General features: G+C 43.8%; 1 protein-coding gene across 1 annotated transcript in view; it reads left to right on the top strand.

Moving 5' to 3' along the window:
- The window catches only part of tanc2b (tetratricopeptide repeat, ankyrin repeat and coiled-coil containing 2b), a gene marked incomplete at its 5' end in the record, with an annotated part of 85,473 nt that overhangs the window by 15,877 nt on the left and 47,719 nt on the right, over positions 1–21,877 (top strand). Inside the window, 2 exons of the mRNA XM_083994196.1 lie at positions 9,871–9,987; positions 18,475–18,623. Coding sequence (XP_083850322.1) covers positions 9,871–9,987; positions 18,475–18,623 — 266 coding nt within the window. The remainder of the gene's footprint in view (positions 1–9,870; positions 9,988–18,474; positions 18,624–21,877) is intronic.

Genomic DNA, 21,877 nt, shown 5'->3' with positions numbered 1-21,877 from the left:
TTGGTAAAACTCTAAAGAAAGCTGTTGTAAACCACACACCCAGTCATTTAAATGACAACGGCATATTACTAAAGCTTTTAGCATAGTTATCGCACCAACCGCTTCTCGGAAATAGCCCCAAAAAAGTAATCCAGAATCCAGAAAGACCCATTGTTGGTGCTAACGCAGTGGCTGTTCCTTCACATGGTGTTTGACACAGTTTTGGACTGACAGCATTGGACAGTGAACTTGTTTTGTTTCCTTTATACGTGACTCTGGCGTCCCACAGGGAACTCTGCTTGGCCCTCTGCTATTTGCTTTTATACATCATGCACCAATGTTATGCTGATGACTCAAACCTCTATGTCAACCACATTAATGCACAGAGGAAGAGAAAACAGCTTTATAGCGGAATGAGGGGAAAAAAGATTAAAAAGATTTTATCCTCATGGGACTCAGCAGAAAAGCGATGAACTTCGATAAATATTCAGGCCGTGGTGCAAAGGATTAAGAGCGATTTTTAGACTCAGAGCTGAAGCTTAATTTCAATTTGAGCATATTGAAAGATTGAAAACATCTATTTGTTTTTAATCATCTCAGGAGCATGGCTGGAGGATTTCACTGGAGCTTTAACAAATGATCACATTAGCCCCCGCGCAGGTGCCTTTTACTTGATTTTATAAGTTTAGATTGAAATATCACCTCCTTTTTACCAAAGATTTTCCAAAGATACTGTAAGTCCTTCACTCTCCTCTTTTCTTAAACTAATACTGGAGAGAAATAAGAGGAGACGACTCACTTGTCACTTCATCTTAGAATAGCAAACTAACTTTCATGTTTCCTTCTTTTAGTTTTACTCTTTAATCCTCCGGTGTTAATTTGTTAATTTTAATTAACATATTTTACAGTTTAATTGGCATCAATAAAGCATTATCAATGATTCCTCATCATCTAAATGTCCCCCTCCTACATGAAGCAGAGGGCTTCATCCATCCATACATGAGAGCTGCTCTACAAATGAACTGTTACTATCGCCCCCCTCTTCTTTTTTCTTTTTTTTAATGGCTGCTTACATTTGCTTTTTTTATCAGGATGTCTAGCAGTAGACTACCTTCTGGAAAAGGGAAAAAAAAAGTGCAAAAGAGAAACCCGCAGTGTGCTATTAATAGCAATGATAATGATTTGCTTACAAAACAGAGCAGTGGGTTACATATACCACCTCAGTGCTTTCTGTGAATGCTGATGGTGGAGAGCTGAGCAAACATTTCTCTGTGGTAAGACACACAGAGGCCTAAAGAAGTGTGTTATATTGTGTGTGTGTGTGTCCCCATGCGTGTCCAAACCCTTACGGACTGCTGCACAGGACCGCACAGACGACACCAGTCGCTTTATTAACATTCACCTCTTGTCTGTGTGTCTGCTGTTAACTTATTTGCTCAGTCATTTCAGGGCACTGAACCGCTATGAGGCATTTTGTCTGGATTACAGCTCTGACTTTGCAATCAGTCTGCTAAATATGTCTACGGGATTACATAAGAGCAACAATTGATTACGGCTTTTGTCAGACATGAAAGATTTTTTTTTTGGGGGGGGAGTTGGCTTTGATGTTCATTTGGTGCTAAAGATAGTGGAAGATTATCAGAAACATTGTAATCAGAGGCTTAATCGGAAGTCATCTAATGCTTTTCCCCTTGTCTTTGCTTTGAGTGTTTTTAATTGAAATTCTTAATTGAATAACAGCAGAGAAACATTGCAGCTCATCCTGATTCCTCTCGGTGACGAGGGTGTGGTTGCAGCGAGCGAGGTTATAAATATCTCCACTAGGGGCTGAACTCCAGTTGGGACGGAGGTCAAGGCAGCCAAGCTATTAATAGGCCGCTGTATCAAGTGACGTCCTTGGCAATTATGCTACTTCCACTTTCTTAAAGTGGTGTCATATTTAACCTTGCAGCTCGCTGGTGTCCCCTGTGCTGAGGACGAGAGCTGTCCTCTGTTGTCTCCCCACTGAGGAGGAGGAAGAGGAGGGAGGAGAGGGAGAGGAGGCTGTGGGATAAGTTCAGAGACATCACTCCGCCACCGAAGGAGCCAAACCATATGAAGAGAAAGTTAAGGGTGTCGAAGCTGCTCAGCGTTAACAATAGCCGCTGCGCTTCCACAGCTGAGTCATGAGGGCAGAGTCCTTCAGGAATGAAGGGTTTGTTCACCAGAGTCGACAGCTGCCCAGAAAGCCTGCAGTATGGAAACACACGATGGGGATTTAGACCAGAGACGGTGTTATAAAAATAAAGCAGCTCACAGCTAATAAACGGTCCAGTGTGGTGCATTGTAATAAAACTGCACATTATTATTAATCTTCTTGAAATAGCATCAAGCTCGGCCGCTGTTTTTTCACACAATGTCTATAAAAAGCAAACAGATTGATCAGCACCATGTTATAAAGAGCTATTAATGATGTAACAAGTCAAAATGAGTGCAAGCTGCGGGTCAGTTAAACAAATACTGATGGAAAATCCTCTTGACTGTTCGTGCATCATGTTCCACTGTATTTCTGGCCCCAGGTGGGAAAAATCCACATCATGTTTGGTCTTTGAGGTTGAGTCTTAACTTCAAACAGCCTTTAAGGCCCCGTGTGGAGACTACTAACTACGTTTCTCTGTCAGGTTCTTTGAAAACCTTTTAAAACCAAATTTCGGTGTTGTTCGGAGGCTGTGGCTCTGCATACAGAATCCGTGCTTTGTGGAGAATGTGTGCGATTTTATGAATCTTTCGGCGGATGAACAGCTCAGGATACCTGCCGCAAAATCTTCTCCCCCTGCGTAGATTCAGGTCCTCCAGATTAACCTGCTCATTTGTTGATGTGGCTTTGATGTCAGTTGTTTGCTGCCGGTCTAATCCAAACCCGATGAGGTTGTGTGAAACGTTGAATTAACAGCTTTTTGGGCGAAGGAGAGCACGGCTAATGACCGTTCTTAGAACATCGGCCCCTCCCTCCAGCCTCTTAAAATTCTGCTTTGTGCCTCACCTTGCTTGGCTAATCCTCCCAAGGCTGTAATGATAGATCCACACGTGCATGTGATGCTCAAACACACTCACACACACATAAAAGAGGGAGAGGCAGCCTTGCTAATGGACTTGCTGCTGACTGCCTCAGTTTGGAGGCTGCGACGGAGCAGATCGCTGTGTTGCACAGCAACATCTGGTCCGCATTGTTTTTTTCAACAAGTCAACAAGACGAGCACACAAACTCATCAGAGGTCTCTGAACCAGATAACTGCATGCACACTGGGAACAAGCCTGTGGGTCATGCATAAAGACTGGTGAAATTAATATGAAACAGCACGTCTGGGTCCAGAGTATCAAGGCCAGACTAAAAAAGGAGCCACATCTGCATTTTGATTTATGCAAATGTTTTAAAAAGAAGCCGCAGAAGATGAAAAAATTAAAATTGAATTTTACCAAAAGAAAACTTTGTTCTTGCACTTTTGATTGCATCTCTTAGTGAATTCATAGGCCAATTTGTCACAAATCTCCCTTTGTCGCATGAAATGTAACGCCAAATGTCAAAGGAAACTCTTGACCTTTTTTAGAGATGAGACATAATCAAATAAAAACTTCTTTTTTTTTAAAAACACAGGCACATCAATCAATCTGCGAAACAGGCATTCAGGGTAAATCTAACATTTACACAGGGAATTGATTTCCAATTGCATAAAATATCTTTTTAAGCTATATAATGTGATAATCTTCCAGCTGTGTTGGAGAATGATGTTGGATGCAGGAACTCGACGTGTAAAAGCCCCTTCACCGTCCTCAAAGGACACTTGATAAGGACGACCTCGGCTCTGTTTCAGGCACCTGCAGACAAGAATAGCCACAACACAAAAGATCAGAGCCTCCGTTGCAGCAGGCAGCTCTTGTCTTTGAACGAGCGGACGAGGAGGAGGGGAAGTCCAGATCCAGATCCAGATCCAGATCCAGATCCAGGTCCAGGTCCAGATCCAGGTCCAGGTCCAGGTCCAGGTCCAGGTTCTGTGCGGCGGCTCAGAGCTCGAATCACTAGATTACATTTCAGCAAACGTGTTGGGACCTTGAGGCTTTTTAGCGCCGGAGAAATCACCCTCCAGTGTTACCTCCTCCTCCCCCTCGTAAAAAAAAAAAAAGGTGGACAAGACTTGTTTCGTTTTGCTGTGTTCTGCTGTAGTTGCCATAGCTACGAGGGCTGCGTGCTCGGTTGTTCTGTGAAGCTCTGCTTGGGCTGCAGACAGCTGGGCGATGTATGTCCTCACCCACATTATTGTTCTGTTTGTGTGTATGTGAGTGTGTATGTGAGTGTGTGAGTGTGTGTTAATGCATGCATGTGTGGGCACCTATGTCTTTGTCTGAGTGGGAGCCTGAGGTCACATGTAACCGAGACGGAGCAGACGACGCTTCATCATCGCCATAGAAATGTCTCCATTTACTCGCTTATCAGTGGCTTATCTGCAGCAAATGAGAGAGAGAGAGGCGTGTGTGTGTGTGTCGCATATTGGAGTTTCCAATTCATATTCAGATCTTGTCATTTATTTGTTGAAAGCGCAGGTTGTGTCTGAGGGGACCGTCGTGTTGAAAAGACGCTTCCCCCTCTTTCATATGCACAGCAGCCTGCGAATTTAAATCACAATATTGACTTGCTTTCTTATTTTGTTGATCATTTCACCAAAGGCGGTGTGTGTATATATGTGTGTACGTGTGCAATCCTGGGAATAGAGATCATCTTTTTAAATTTTCACATTGTCTTACAGCGTATTTATTGTCACCACTTCTTCTATACCCTCCCCCCCTCCTCCTCCTCCTCCTCCTCCTTCTCACTCTAATCTCACATGTACACTTGCATACATGCCACATGCATATTCATATTCACACCCCGACATCCAGAGCGATGTAACAAATATCTATTTCACGGCCACGTGCATCTGCACACACACAGACTAGATATATTTATTCATAAGCTCATTAGAGGAGTGGATTTGCCTGCTGCCATCCATCACACTGTCACCCAACCTCAGCCTGGCACACACTGACAACAGAACTGCAGGAGAGCGAAGTCCCTGGGATTTAGTCTCCTGGAGCCAGTGCTATAGAGGGGATTTACTCCAATAGACAGTCGCACTTCACCGTTTTATAGAGGTGAGATCAGGGAGGCAAAAAAAAAAAAAAGACAAAAGAAATGGTAATCTCCCATTCAATATAGTTCATCCAAAAATTGATATTCTGGGGGAAAGGAGAAGAAAAAGGGGGGAATAAATAAAAAAGGGCTTTCAGTTTCTCCGTATAGACATTTTCGACTGTTGTTAACAGCGTGATGGAGTGAAGTGCTGATGTGTATGAGCAGCTCCTGCAGACGCTGTGTCACGTGAGGGCTCAGTCTGTCACTCTCCACTTGTAGCTGGTTACAAGCTGTTGCAGGTACAAGCAAACAAGCAGCTTATCATAACAAGGCAGGACTGAGACGGAGAAATCAAACTTTCTTTTTCTTTTTAGCTTGATTGTGGTTTAAGATTGTGGAGACATGTACAGACTTTTCTTCTATGAGCTAATGTGAATTTTTTTAAAGAGTCACGCAGTGGATGATGGAAAAAAAACAAAAACCAAAGAAACGGTTTGTAGACACTTCTTTTCTACTGAAGTGCTCTTAACTAATTCCTGTTTACAGCTTTAATTGCTTATAACATTGGACTGGAGCTGTTGCTCAAGCGTGCACACACAAGTGCTCTTTTGATGAACAGGCAAAAATTCAATGTGGAATCGAAACAAAAGATAAATAATTAGGGGAAATGATTAGGGAAGTCAAAACCTGCCATAACTATAGTTAATTGATAGGAAACAAACCACTTGAGTGAATTTGGGGAGAAGCACGAGGAGAATAAGCACATACACAAATATGAATAAATATGAAAATATACATTTATAATTATCACAGATTTCTTTATAATTAATCACCCTGCCTTCCATTCATCATTAAAGGGATAGTTCAGCATTTTGGCAAATTGGCCCATTGCCATAATCGCTATAGTCATAGCAGTAGGTTTGTTACCTTTAATTGTTGGTGCAAGCTATTTTTAGAACGGCAGAGCAGAGCCGCATGCTGCTCAGAGCTACGCTGCGGAGGCTAATGGGATTTCAACGTTTCCCCTATCAAATTCATCAAATACACAATCCCAACAACTCCAAAACGCTCTGATGTACAAGTTGTGACCTGCACATTCACCACGCTATGAGATAATAACAGAACGTTACGAGACGGAGTTGTTTTAGAGGTAAATTCACACAAAACCGCTGATGCGCATTCCCGTCGTGGGCAGTTTTTCAGCAAGCAGTTTCTTTGCCTCGAAAACAACTCCGTCTCGTAACGCTCCATTATTATCTCATAGCGTGGTGAATGTGCAGGTCACAACTTGTCCACCAGAGCGTTTTGGAGTTGTTGGATTGTGTATTTGATGAGTTTGATGAGGGAAACCAAGAAATCCCATTAGCCTCCGTAGCGTAGCTCTGAGCAGCTCACGACTCTGCTCCACCGTTCTAAAAATAGCTTGCACCGACAATTAAAGGTAACGAACCTACTCCTAAAACTATAGGGATTATGGCAATGGGCCAGTTTGCCAAAATGCTGAACTATCCCTTTAATAGAAGTTAATTGATAAGATGGACACCTCTGCTGACTTCACTTGTACAACACTGGATGAAATACATAACTAGTGATTTAAAATAAAGGAAGTCTGGGTTTCCTGTCAAGCAGAATATATCAAGTATGTCTCTGTCAGAGAGCGTCTGTCATGGCAGTTGATCCAGTCGTGGGTAACTCCCGTCCCCTCCTCCTCCTCCTCCTCCTCCCCCTCCTCCTCCTCCTCCTCCTGGCTGTCAGTTGTAGTTTCTCACTGTGGCATCTGTGCTGGCTCACTTCCTAGATGTGGTCAATTACCAGAGTCTTCTCCAGACCATACCAACACGGCATTAACAGTGTGAGGCAAGGGAACACATCTACACACACACACTTAGAGGGCTCTTATAGAGTACTTTCTTTCTTTCTTTTCTCTGCCAAGTGGATTTAGTTTTTGTTTGTTTGATTGCGCAGTGAGCAGAGCATCACAAAGCTCCACAACAGATTTGAGTGATTTATTTTTTATTTTTTTGGTGGAAAGTTTCGACTGTGGGACGACGACCGACAACTTGTTTGTTTTTGGTGCAGATCCGGATCAGGAAAACAGACTTTTTGAAGTAAATCTTATAATTGCAAAACATTTACTGTAAACATTACGACTGTTTCATTCACCTGGCACTTGTATCACAGTTATGTGTCGTCAATAAATCATCTCTGCTGCTGCTGTTTGATGATGGCTCACAGTCGACTGGTTGTAACAGATCCTTTATCATGAACCTTCATCAGGTCACAGTCCGTATGTTGTGATCAAACACCTGCAAAACTAAAGACGCCAACATGCTATCATGCCGTAGGTAGTAAGGTTACACCCATGGTAAACATTATGCCTGCTTAATATCAACATGTTATAAAACATTTTGTCACCGACTGTTTGATAAAGCCTCATTAAAACACACTGCAGTTAGAGAAAAATCATGGTCACCAAGTATGAAGCAGTTCGTTCCTGAGACGTTGTCATTTGAAGATTAGCATCTGTCTTCGTGCTGATTTGGAAAGAAGGAGATTAGACGGTATTTTCTTGAAATAGCAAGTTCGGAGGAGGAGATAGTTATGGTTTATGCTGTATACTGTATATGTTTTATCAGAATCAGAATTGGAATGGGAAAAAACTGTATTGTCCCTTGCAAAAAGCAGTGGAAATGCATCTTTGGCGTGCTCACAGATGTGCATAGAGTAAAAAACACAGTTTAGACATGAAACAACACAGAATAAATGCAGTACAGTTCATACAATACAGAATGAGGACAAGATTTCATAGTTGTTATGTACAGTATGTCTCATTGACTAAAGGTCTGTGCTGCTGCAGTTTGCTTTGACGTATCCTATTTTGTCTTTGTCTTCCCATAAGCGAAGACATCCAGTATATACACAGACGGATAACAGTTCTCCACCCATCTTATACACACACACACACACACACACACACACACACACACACACACACACACACACACACACACACACACACACTCGCATGCACAGTTGCACACACACATACACCAGTACATGATACTAGCATTAACTGCAACACAAGCCTTTAAACAAAAGCAGTAAAGAACCTGCTCATTGTCTCTGGAACATATGTTACAGCTGCTGTTCATGTTCACGCTGCTCGTCACAGTGTGTTGTTGCTGCTGCTGCGCTCGATCGCTTCTGACACGTGCACTCTACTCACGGTAAGAAGAGTTAACAGTTACAGCGTAGCTACAGTACATAATAAATAATCTATTTAAACCCCTTTTTTCAACAGATTAGTCAATGAAGAGCAAATTATCCTCAATTTCTGCCCATCCCAAAACCCCACAAGTACAGAAAAGAGAAAAAAACACATTAAAGCAGCGAGTCTTGCATGTGGTTTAGTTGATATTTGCTGAATTTGGTAACACTTTATAATAAGTACTCACTATTGAGCATTAGTTAAGCATTAAATACTGAATTCATAATTTATAACACATGAATACTCATTAGTATGTCGTTTATAAACAGTTAAAAATGGTTTACTCATCATTGATAAGCACGAACTGTGTTTATAACTACATACTAATGAGTATTCATGCGTTATAAATGAAGAATTCAGTATTTATTAATGCCTAACTAATGCTTAATAGTGTGTATTTATTATAAAGTGTTACCCTGAATTCCTCTGGCACACTTTGGTGATGGTTTTTATGAGATGAAAGATTCTCAGAAATGTGTCGTACAGTATTTCCTGCTGAGGTGGTCACTCCTGGAGCTCCATTGCCCAGATGTTCAGCGTTACAAAAAAAACAAACCTGACATTTTTATTTCCATCCGTTAGACTGGGCGGCGTAGGAAGCTTTATGGTGGCGTTATAATTCAAACAAACACACACACATAATCAGCTCTGTACTTGTAAAAAGCTGCTCTACACTAACAAAAGAGTCACACTGGATGGTTGTGTTTGTTCCTCTTTCTGTCTCTGTGTGCCTTGTGAACTGAAGCCTGACCTGTAGCTACTGTACTTCATGGTCTGTGTAACAAGCTACTTCGACTCACTGTGTGCCACGTTCAAGGACCTAGGGGGGGAAACATGGTGTCACAGCCGTCGCCTCCTCCACCAGCGTCATCCCAGTTCGAAGGGACTCCATTCATTCACTCCATGTGTCAGACGACGTCTGTGCTTGACTCAGGCGCGAGGACGTTTTCCTATAAATAGATCTCATTTGCAGTCTTGGTGTGATTATGACATGGACAAAACGGACCCAACGAGCTTACACTCCCGTCTTTTCACTTTAAAAAAGTTCATGTTGCTGCACCTGCTGCTTCACAAGTGTGTGTGTGTGTGTGTGTGTTAAACGCAGTTCCCACACAGAGTGAAACATGGAGACTCCAGTGGTTGTTTCTTGCTGGGGTATTAGTTTGCACTTAGTCCAGTTTCCTGATTACTCATGCTGCTGCTGCTGCTGCTGCTGCTGCTTGTTTTTTCTCATGCTTTAGCTTTATTTGACCCAAAGCAACACAAAAATACACACACAAAGCTGCCTCAGGATGTGTTTCATTTTATCAGTGTGCTGCATCAAGTAAGCTCTCTGTCTTCCTCCCTCTCTGTCCTGTCCCTGTCGCTCCTCTCTTTTCTTGTCTTCCTCCATCTCCCTGATCTGTGTCGTGTGTGTGTGTGTATGTGTTGTCTCCTTCTCTATATGTGTGTGTGTGTGTGCGCTTTCTGCTCCCAGCCCCTCTGCGGAAAGCAAAGTTTGTGGAGAGCCCTCGCATTCCACAATCAGAGCTTGGCTCCCCTACACACACCTCCACCACTGCCAAGAATCCAGACCTGGACACATACTGCCCTGGTAAGTTTTTTAGTTTTTTCCCGGCCAGCTCATCCCTCGTTTCTCTCTTTTTGTGTGTGCGTTGGTTCCACGTGTGTAAAATGCAGCAGAGAGGAAGAGAGAGTGTGCAATAAGGGAAAATGTATCTCCAGTTATTGTGCCGGCTGCTGCCGTCAAGACGAAAACATTGCCGAGGTCATTAATGAAATAGCTTTGCCTGGTGCCCACAGTGACCGTCCTCCTCCTCCTCCTCCTCCTCCTCCTCCTCCTCCTCCTCCCTCTCTGTGTCTCTAATCCTCCCTCGCTGCTTCCCTCTGCTCTGCTCTGCTTCCTCGGACGCAGAGCTCATTTAGGTGCCGCCGCCACCCGCCGCTGTGTTTGTTTTTTTTGCGTTCACAGCCGGCGGTTGATCTGTAATCTGGCAGACAGTCCAGATTTCCCTCAAAATACCCCCTCACCCCTCCCTCCCTCCCATCGTCTCCTCGACCCCCTCTACTCTATCCCATCCCTGTCAAACCCCCCCTCTACTCTGCTCTGCTCTGTCCCCGTCCCCCCTCCTCCTCCTCTTTGTCAGTCCCCTCCCCTCCTCTCCTCGTGCGCGGCGTTGGAGGACAGTAAAGCGGGTCACTCGAGGATAGCGCTCTGCTGAGATTTTTGGTTCTACTGTAGTGTATCTGCTTTCTCATCTCGCCTCTCCTCTTCCTGTTGCCGCCGAGAAAACGCAGCGTAAGATTCCTGACGTGTGTCTCGTTGGCTCGACCTCAGACTTCCCCCCCACGCAGCAGCAGCAGAGGAGGAGGAGGAGGAGGAGGACAAATGCTGCTGCTGCTGCTGCTGCTGGACGAAAGGACATGAGAGAGGAGAGGAAAGAGTGATGCAGGGTCTTCACAGGGCTTCACTGTTACTGTAACTTAGGAAGAGGAAAATGGTGGACAGGGTGCTGCCAGCCTTCTCCGTCTGCCAGCCTCTCCTGCTGAGTTTCTGCTCGATGGGAGCTCTAAGTAGGTGATCCGTCTGTAGAGACACTAGAATATACTTTTTATAGATCTATAGAGCATGCAGGTAACTACTGTAGATGGTGTGCAGTGCCGTAGTGTAGTCAACCCTGTAGCTGAAGCACCTGGATTTTCTTTCTCTGGTTAAATCACATGGATGGAAAAGAGATAGAGAGGAAAAAAAAAAAGTTGACCCTGGCTTTATTTTTTGCATCGACCTTGTGGAACAGACTGTGGAATAACCTTATCAGCTGTGATGAGCTCCTGCAGATGTGACATATCAGGGTTGAAATTGTAATCTCTGGTGCCATTCAGGCAGGAAAACACAGTTGATTACAAACAGGAATACGCCGCCCGCCCGCCCTCCTGTGCAATAATAAGAAGTCAAGAGAGGAACCATGCAGGAGGTGCTGGGGAGGAGTTTTCATGGGTGACAACAACAAACTCGTCGCAACCTCCCCAGGTGGACAGATGGACGTCTGAGCTCTTAACAAGAGCTCCCTGGCACGAGTCGCGGCAGGGCGGTGACTTAAACATCTGATCGCATGCCAGTCCTCACCCTGCCTGCTTTTTTCCTGGAAGTGAAGGAAGTGGAAGTCAGGTATCAGCTGATTTTTATGGACCGAAAATAAATTTTGCACGGTCATAAATATGGTTTGTGAATATTTTTGCGAGATAGCTCGCAAAAACCCGACCCGACCAGCACAGCGTCGGTATATTACAGAGTGAAAGCTTTTCTAATGATGTTAGAGGTCAACACAGCTTACAGTGCTGTACTGTACATACCCAGACTAGGTGTGGACACGTTATAGCTGTATATAGCTGAGTTCACTTTGAGATAAGCCCACTGGTTTTTATTGATTGTTTTCTGCTTATTGCTTGTTGTAATGTATCTTTATTCTTTATTGGAATCTCTTGTTAGTGTTTTCTCATCAGTGTTTAATCATCATGAAGACAAAAAGCTCCTGTTCCTGTCTGTGTCTGTGTCGGCAGCAGCTGAGCGGCCGGCAGGCAGATGAAGCTGAAAAGTAAACAAAAGTTTGTCCTGTAGCTTGGAGCCCTGGTCAGACAGTGAAGGAAGCACCACACCGTGATTTTAATGGAGCAAAGTGATAGTTGCATGTGTGATTACATACTGTTGGAAAGTGCAATTTGAATGGATGAATGGAGTCGAATGGGAAATTAATTGAAAGACTGCAGGCGCCATCATGATGCCAAAAATGCCTTTGGTTTGGACATGTGATTCATAGAGAAGATATAGATGGATATATATACTCATTTACAGGACAGATAAAAACCATCACATGTAGTACAGTACACTGCATCAATTAAACATTTTTATTAATATAAAAAGAAGAGTTAATAACAGGAGTGCCAGATGTTTACAGCTCAATAGTCAGATAACCTAGACATGGAAATATTCCAGATAACAGAAATAATTAGGGGGAAAAAAACAAAAAACAAGATGTAGCTTAAAGTGCCGGAGGATTAATATTCAAGAGTCACGATCCAGTCAATTTCCTCGAGAAAAAAAAAGAAACAATTAGAACATCTTTATGGATGAAATAACAAGATTTTTTTCATTTTTTTTTCATTTTGTTGCTGATGAAATTTAGTATCCACTACGACCAAAATACAGTGCCGCTCATCGATTTGCAACGTTGCTCAGAGGAGCCGGAGAGTCTCTACATGTACCAGCGCATCACCCACACTCTTAACCCAAACCTGGTGACCTAAGTCCCAGCACGCTTTTATATTTGAGGCATTTACGTGTTGTTGCGTAGATAAGATCAATACCGTGCACGAGGAATGTGAAATTCACTCCTCCTCCTCTCATCGCCTCTCATCAGTCCTCCACTCCCTGGCTGGTTGACGGCCAGTATGGATGCTTTTATGTTCAACCTTATTCATATTTGTGCGATATAAAGCGTGAACATCCAATCCGTGCATTTAAGGGATAGTTCAACATTTTGGCAAATTGGCAGTAGGTTTGTTACCTTTAATTGTCAGTGCAAGTTATTTTTAGAACGGCGGAGCAGAACCGCAAGCTGCTCAGAGCTACGCTACAGACTCGAAAACAACTCTGTTTCGTAACGTTGCGTTATCTCATAGTGTGGTGAATGTGCAGGTCACAGTCTGTCCACCAGAGCGTTTTGGAGTTGTTGGATTTTGTATTTGATGAGTTTGATGAGGGAAACCAAGAAATCCCATTAGCCTCCGTAGGGCAACTCTGAGCAGCTCGCCGCTCGGCTCCGCCGTTCTAAAAATAGCTTGCACCGACAATTAAAGGTAACGAACCTACTGCTATGACTATAGGGATTATGGCAATGGGCCAATTTGCCAAAATGTTGAACTATCCCTTTAATTCTCACCTCCTGATCAGTGTGTGTATCATCTCCTCACTTTGCATCTTTAACTATCTATTTAAAAAATGTGGTTTGGTTGCTTTTGGGATCCTGTCATCGTCAGGTATGGCTGAAACAGAGAAGGCACCACATGGTGTGTGTGTTCCTTTGTGTGTGTCTGTGTGTGTGTGTGTGTGTGTGTGTGGGTGTGTGTGTGTGTGTTATCTTACCTGCAGCCCGGGCCTATTAATACCATCTCCTGTCCTGTCCAGTCCCCCCGCCTGCAGCACACATGCTTCCCTCTTCTCTCGCTGGCGGTGGCGAGAGGGCAGATCTGTGGACGGCCGGGGGAGAAGCAGATGCGCTCGCACAGAAACACATTCCTAGCTGCGCGCAAAGATAGTTGCCATGGCAACCATCTGTCTCCTTCGCAGCTCAGGAATGGAGAGAGAGAGAGGAGTGTGTGTGCATGTGCGTGCGTGTGTTAAATAAGAGATGTATTTTAAGCTTGGTGATGAATGTGATTGTGTTTTTTTTGGTTGGTGTTGTTAAAGTCAGATTTGACGATAAAGGATCTCATGGTGGCGCTGAGGTGGGAAACACCTGCCGTTCCTCTCGAGGCGGCTCTTTCTGCTCTTTATGTTCACATGAAACTTCGTCTGCAGTAACTTCGGTGTTAGGAGAACAGAGAAATGTGAGCTGCACAAAAACAAAGAAATCAATAGATTATGATCATGTCTGTTTCCCCTTTGATGGAAACTCATCAGTATCGGTTACATTCAGAGGAACTTTTAAAGGACCCATATCATATTAAGTAAAACCTTTTTTCCCACTTTACTTATTGGTTTTCACAATTGAAAATGTAACAGCATTTATACAGAAATGCAAGAACAAACTTTTTTCCCACCCACCCCAGTGGACAAGCAGAAAAAAGAGGAAATGAATGGACACTGTATCATCAACAAAACCATCAAAACAAACAAAAACAAAGACGAAACAAACGGCATGTGTATGAGAGAGAACAGACGTGGTTTTCAGTAATAGTAAAAAAACAATATATAGATGACATTTAGGACAAAACCTCATGTTTGTTGGAGCAGATATGGAATAAAACGTTGTCATATCCTGCTGAAATTATCATTAGGACGTGGTAGAGCTCGTCTAATCTTTTCTAGCTTCAGGAGTTGTAGTGTATCTCTAACTCAATGTTTGTAGGAGGGCGGGGCAGCCTGTTTCCAATTAAGTAAAATTATTTTTCTCGCTATAAGAGGGTGACAAAAGCAATGCGATCAGATTGTGCCCATATTGAATACCAAACATGGCCGAAAACTTCCTTTCTTTCTTTTTTGATTATAAAGCAGCTCTGGGTTCCGTGTCAGTGCTGTGGAAGTATCAAAACACACACACAGCCTGTATTCAGAAACTGAGACTTAAAGCTGGGGTAGGCAGGATTTTTTAAAAACAAAATATTAACTTTTTTTTCAGTAAGAAAACGTCCGTGTGTTTGGGGCGATCACAGTGTTTCTCTATGTCTCTGAATGCAGCAGCCAGAAAAGCCTACAGCTCCTGGTATCTTCGAACAATCAAATCTATTCTGGTCTGGGGGTTCCTGATTGGTGGAGGGGCCGGCCCTACTCTATCCTCCTGATTTGTTAGGACAGAGTAGGGCCGGCCCCTTTTAACCAATCAGGAACCCCCAGACCAGAATAGATTTTATTGTTCAATGATAGTGGGAGCTGTGGGCTTGTTTTCAAAACAAATCCTGCTGACCCCAGCTTTAAAATAGGTCGTCAGGACGTCTGTGACTCTGTGATGTCATAACAAAGCAGTCGCTACTCTCAGGCATGCTCCACCCTGACCTACCCATCCAGTTTCTTTTTGTTGTTGTTTGCTTTAACTGAAATCTACTGTAGTATTATTATTATTCGATCATACAGAAAACAGTCAGCGAATCAGAAGTCAGGCTCAGACCCTCCTGTCTTCTGATTGGCTCACCAACCTGTTTCAGAGTTATCTATTAAAGTGTTAAAGTGTAAAATATGTGTCTTTTAAAATCCGATGATGAACTAGAAAAGCTGTGATGTCATTTAGCTTTTAATTGCCCCATGATTACAGTGTAGTCGCCCAGCCATCTGTTTGACTGTGTTATAGGTTTTTTTTTTCTTTTTTTGTGAGTGTGTGTCAGTTTAAAGTTGTACAAAGGGATTGTCTGTGTTTATCTTAAGGGACAGACTGTGGGCTTCAGCAGCCAGGCTTGAGATTCTGCTGCTCCCACATCAAAAAGAAACGCAGACAAACTTCTCGCCGCTGCACAGTGTCGTCCAACAGCTGGCCGCAACGGAGAGGCAGTAGCACGAAGCAAATCATTTTTTTTTTTAAAAAAGGGGAAGAATGGAGGCGGAAGGGAACTAAAATACAGACAAAGAGAGAAGCACACACATACACATACACACATGACACGTACAGACTGAGCCCCTGTTTGATCATGGTCACGGCCGCAGAAAAACCCACCAGGAGCAGTTGACTAATCAGTGCTAATGTATTCACTGCTGCTTACTACTACCAGTCTGTCAACTGGGAAGGACGACGCTGCCTCCATGTCCACACACACACACACACACACACACATACACACAGACACACACAACACAGATTCAGTGGACAGATGTTTTTGCTTTTTTTTTTTGTGTGTGTGTCGTTGTTCGCCTGCAATTTGTCTCCCATTTGACGACCGTGTGTGTGTGTGTCTCTGTGTGTGTGTCAGCTGTTCCCTCTGTGATATTACAGTAGCTGGGAGGAAGGTGGACGAGTAATTCCATCCACCTTCGTCCTCCTCTCCATTACTGCGCTCCTCGTCTTCCTCCAGGGATGCTCTGGGATGCGGTGACCTTGGAGGCCCTCGCCATAAATGCATCCTGCTCCACATAAAGTGTATCCATCCCAGCTGCATTACCGAGCAGCAGCAGCAGCCGTATCAATCTCATCAGACCTCATACCTAATTAGCTGTTTTGGGCCTTAATGTGCTGTGATTACCTCATTATTGGTTGCAGCTCTGTATAAGTATGTGTGTGTGTGTGTGTGTGTGTGTGTGTCTTTTATTGAAGCACAGCAACATGTCATCTCCATTTGCTTCAAAGCCTTTCTCCCTCCTCCCTTTAGAAGATGCCTGTCTTTCTTTTACTTGCTCAGAGACACTTGGAGTAAATCTAATGAGGATCCTGACAGTCGTGCTCTGCCTTTTTTTTTTTTTTTTTTTTCCTCGTCCATGAGCGACTGCAGAGGGAGGGGGGGAGGCCCAGGCTTTCGGGGGCTTTGAATGGACTGCAAGAGGCTGCAGGCTTGAAGGAGGCTTTAGACGGAGCTGTCCGTCTTCAAAGAGGTGGCGCGGTGTCTAATAGTCGTCAGTCAGAGCTCGGTGCAGCTAACCTGCCGGTCTGGTCCGACCTGCCCGGCAGGAAAACGAGCGAGCAGAGAAAACCGGCCCTACCACTTGCTGTCTCTCTCTCTCTTTCACCCCTGTTTATTTAACCGCCGGCGGTCTCGTCGTGTCCTTAACGTCTGGGCCAATTCAGAGGTTTATACATCCAATTACAGCTGTTTGCATCCAGCCAGTAGTTACTCTTCTTACAACCAGCAGGGGAGAGTAATTAGCGGGAGCTTCATCCCCGAGAGTGACACTCACTCTGGTGAATAAACCGATATGGTCGACACCTCTGGAGTATTATATCAAGGTGTTATTGAATAACATGACACCGCCACCGGTGACAGTTTGTAATGGGTAGAAGAAGATGAAGAAGGTATTGTAACCTGGCAACTGGACAAGAAAGATGAGGTCATCAAGGGACTTTTTTTTTTTATGTTGTTGGTTTTGTTTTGTTTTGGGAACTGGTGCAAAGTTGGCAACGGAAATCCCTCAGCTCTATCTGTGTATGTGTGTGTATGTGTAGCTACTTGCATAGCTGTACATGTGAGGACCAGTTTGTTTTAAACCATCATAGTGAGGACATTTTGGGAAACTGAGGACATTTTGGCCGGTTCTCGCTTTCTCGGTTAAGACTTTAGGTTATTATAATTAGGTTTAAGTTAGGTTAAGAGTGATGGTTAAATTTAAGGTTAGGCATTTGTTTTGGATGGTTAAGGTTAGGGTAAGAGGCTAGGGAATACATTATGTCAGTGAGTGTCCTCACAAAGATAGCCATACAAACGTGTGTGTGTGTGTGTGTGGTGTTTGAACATCTGATCATCACGCAGGCTCACCCTGGTGTTTTCATTTCTCTTTAACACCAGCGGTCTTGTGTAAACAGGACACACACACACCTACCTGTCTTGAAAAGTCACACACCATTGGTCCCCCTCTCTCTCTCTCTCTCTCTCTCTCTCTCTCTCTCTCTCTCTCTCTCTCTCTCTCCCTCTCTCTCTTTCTCGCTCCCTTTGTCTCTCTCTCTCTCACTCACACACACACTTCACAGGTGAAGGGCGTATCTCATTACGTCACACACGCTGCAGTGGTGATGAGTTGGTGCGGAAGGAGTTGTCAGTGTGGTCGGCTTTTGTTCGCTCGCCGTTTGTTTGTTTTGCGGAGTTCGTTTTTTCTTTTTTCTTTTCTTTTCTTTTTTTGTTGTTGAAAGGATTCCTGTGAGTCGGTGTGTCTGAGGGGATTTCTGTGTGGAGTTTATGTAAGAAGAAGAAGAAGAAGACACACTGCAGCCAAGAAATGTCCAGCTGTGGTGGTGGAGGAACGTACGTGTGTGCGTGTATGTGTGTGTCTGTGTGTGTGTGTAAGGCACAGCTCTGAGCTACGGAAAAACTCAGGTAGAGTGTTTTCACTTCATCGTCCCGAGCGCAGCTGCTGTGCTCGGTTTCTGTTGGTTGTGGTTTATGCAAAGCAGGTGTAGTAAATATATAGTAGTGTGTGTGTGTGTGTGTGTGTGTGTGTTTAGTTTTTCCAGGTAAAAAGGATACAAAACATATTTAAAGGATGATTTTTGTGTTTTTTCTATCGGTAAAAATAGCTAAATAAGCCGGTGTGTACTCTCTCTGCCCACCACTGACACACATTCTTTCTTCTGTGCTTTTCCTCTCTCCTCCTCTTCATCCTCCTCCTCCTCCTCCTCCTCCTCCTCCTCCTCCTTCTCGCCTCTCCATCTCCATCTCTCTGCCTCTGCAGGGGAGTCAAGCCAGGAGCTGGGCCCCCCTCCGTCGGTGGATGAGGCAGCCAACACATTGATGACGCGCCTGGGTTTCCTTCTGGGAGACAAAGTGAGTGAGGGGCCAGCCGGCACCCAGTACAGCATGGAGGAACCCGAGGCGAGACAGGTACTGGTTTTAAAATCCGCCGAAGAACCGGACTTTATGATCAAATCTGCTATCGAACACACGACGGACAGGCTCCATCGCTTATCTGGATTATCTGCTCTGTCTGAGTCTGTATAAAGGAAACATTGTCTTCAGGCTGTGACGGCCTTAAAAACTTTTTTGTTTGTTGCCCTTCATGCTGTTGACGTGCTTTATCCTGAGGTAATTGTCTTATTGCGGTTGTGATTCTGACACATTTCAATTGAGAGAACGTAGACAAACGGGCGATCGTCTTGATTCGATCTGACATTTATCTCCATTATATCTTTGTTTACACTCCGGCTTGACAGATGTTTAGACGTCAGGATAGCCAGATCAAAAGGCTTCTCTGTAAATTGCCCTCAGACACCACGGTTGCATTGGCCTCAGGAATTTACCAGCACATCTCCATCAAACATCAGATATCTGTCTTATCTAATTAGATTTTTTTTATTTTAAAAATACTCTCTCTCTTTCTTTTTTCTTTTTTACTTTTCTTTTTATTGAAGGCAAGTTTCCTGGGCTGACAGCGTGCAGCAGGCCGGGTGCAATGTTTTCTCTCCTGCACCGTAACCTTTCTGTTTGTGAATTTGGCAGTTGTGCAACAAACAGCTCTTGGCACAACGAGCCCGCTCTAAGCTCTGTAGCAGATGTCCTGGTTTTCTCTACCTAAACCTGATTTGACGGGTATGAATTTTCCGAGCCAGGGGAGAAAAACAGTTGCAGTGGGGGGAGATAGAGAGAAAGAGAGAGAAAAAAAGATAGAAATAGGAGGAGGAGGAGGAGGAGAAGGAGGAGTGGGGGTAAAAAGAGGGCAAACCTGTTGCAGGAGCATTTCAAGCAGGTCTAGGTATGGGTTTGCACTAAAGCAGTGTGGATAAGCAATTAGACTGATGGCCTGCCTGCGCTTGATGTGTGCGCTGCTGTAGCAGTGGGGGTGTATAAATTGAGAGAGGTTTATTCAAGCGGCTCTTTTTTAGAGACGTGACTCATGCTAGCACCCTGTTGCATCGTGCACACACAACAGCAGCAGCAGAAACTTAATATGCCAGATATCTGCCCCAAATACTGTTCTCCAGATTGCAATTTCGTTTGATTCATTAACCACCAAGAATGACACGGATTTGCCTTGAGACAGCGTCTAATAGCGGAAATGAGCGAGCAGGCTTTTGTTGTAGTTTATATAATTCATTTGGCATTTACAAGCTTTGAATGGACCGCGAGAAATTACAGTAATACAGCAGCGTAGCACCTTGAATTGCTGCTGCTGCTGATGCTTGAAGGCCCCCTCTCTTAATGGTTGCTGTCATAACCAAGTTACATTGTTCTACACTATAGTTAAATGGCCACGAAGCCAGACACATATCAGCTTCTTAGAAAATAAAAACGGTGACCACATCCTGCTTCTTCTCCATTTGAGATGGTTGAATTCCTCCAGTAGCGGATGTCTTTGCTGGGAGACTTCACCAGCTGATGGAACAAGGTGACCTTAACTCGCCCGGGCGTGCAGTTAATTGCCTTTCATACTCTCGTGCTCTCGCTCCCACGAATAGACGCAACGCTCCCGAGTTCAATCCGATCCTCGTGCTGCCGCGTTTAAGGTCAGACCCCGCCGCACAAGGAGGAGGGGGGGGGGTTCATTAGCAGCAGCAGCAGCAGCAGCAGCAGATAGAGCCACAGTGGTGCAGCCGACATACAGTCCAGCTTTTTATCCCCGTGTCCACATGTTTTGTGTGTTTGTTTTCGTCCGGCGGGGTCGAGCTCCTGCAAACATGACGGTCGATGGCGGCGATGGCATCCGTGAAGGAGGGCAGAGGTCAGCCTGGTGACTTGAGAGAGTCTCTCTCACAAACTGATTCTCCTTGCGCTCCTTCAATCAGTTGTGCACACACTGAGCGACAGCCTGGAGGTCACGCGCCACAATGGGCAGTGCGCTGATGAGTTTACACATGTCACCGACCGTTTATAATTCAGCCAGTAGCTCTTATCTGTCATTAGACACACCTATAGCATCTAGTGTGACCTTTACGGAGCTGAACTTGTTTTTTTGATTAAACCACACACTTATAGTATCACTGAGGTCACAGCTGGTGATTTCTGAGTTAAACTGTTGTTGTCGTTGTTAGTATTCTTCCCCCTCAATACTATGACCTTCATGCTAAATATAAAGCTAAATGAACTCACCTACTATTTGCTGTTAGCTTGAGGATTAGCTTGTTTATTTGTGTGTGTGTTTGTTTGTAAAGATTAGCTGTTAGCTGAGTCGCCTCGCTTGATCATTTATGGAGCAATAATGCTAAATGTTCACTTTCTCTAGAGTCTCAGTTACCTCTTTTGTTCATCATGTGAGACGTCACTTTGGGCCTTTGTTGTAAGAAAAGTTACATTTATCTCACATCTTATCAACGGCGGCTCAGGAGTGTCCTTGGGCAAGATACTGGCAATATAGAGGGGTAACACTTTATAATAAGTACACCCACTATTAAGCATTAGTTAAGCATTAATAAATACTGAATTATTAGTATGTAGTTTATAAACACAGTTAGTGCTTATCAATGATGAGTAAAACATTCTTAACTGTGTTTATAAACTAAATACTAATGAGTATTCATGTGTTATAAATGATGAATTCAGTATTTAAAGCTTAATAATGTGTACTTATTATAAAGTGTTACCGATAGAGGACCCTCATGACACCTCAATGTCGTGATTGTGCTTGAATATTCATCTGTCACTTTTTAAGTATAATATTACAGTCATGGATGGCTACAGAAACTCTACAGTACAGTTTTTACCTTTATAATAATAGTTTGGTTTGTTATTTACCTTGATGTTCTGTTGTTTTGTGCATCTAAATGAATAAATTAAGTATTTTTAAAAAAAGATACTGGCAAGATACTGTACTGAACCCACACTTGCCATAGTATAAAGCGCAATATATATGGGACGATGTAGTTACAAAGTGCTGTATGAATGAACAGTGTAAAGCGTTGAGTTGTCCTTGAGCTGCATTTACCAGTCCATTTACCAATGATACTACTATGATATGCTATTCAATGATTTGTCAGTTATTTACAGAGATAAAAAGTAAATGAATGAGATACTTTATACTAAAAAGACCTCAGTGACCCTCTCAACTCCTCCAGCTCACACACAGTGGTCTCACAGTCTCGGACCCTACTGTACTGTAGATAAATGACAGTGGAGCCGCGCTGACTCGTCCCTGTCTGGTCTGG

The sequence above is a fragment of the Trachurus trachurus genome (genome assembly GCF_905171665.1).
Source record: "Trachurus trachurus genome assembly, chromosome: 19".
Lineage (NCBI taxonomy): Eukaryota > Metazoa > Chordata > Actinopteri > Carangiformes > Carangidae > Trachurus > Trachurus trachurus.
The sequence above is the reverse complement of the archived record's forward strand: the minus strand, read 5'-3'. Positions and strand labels throughout refer to the sequence as shown.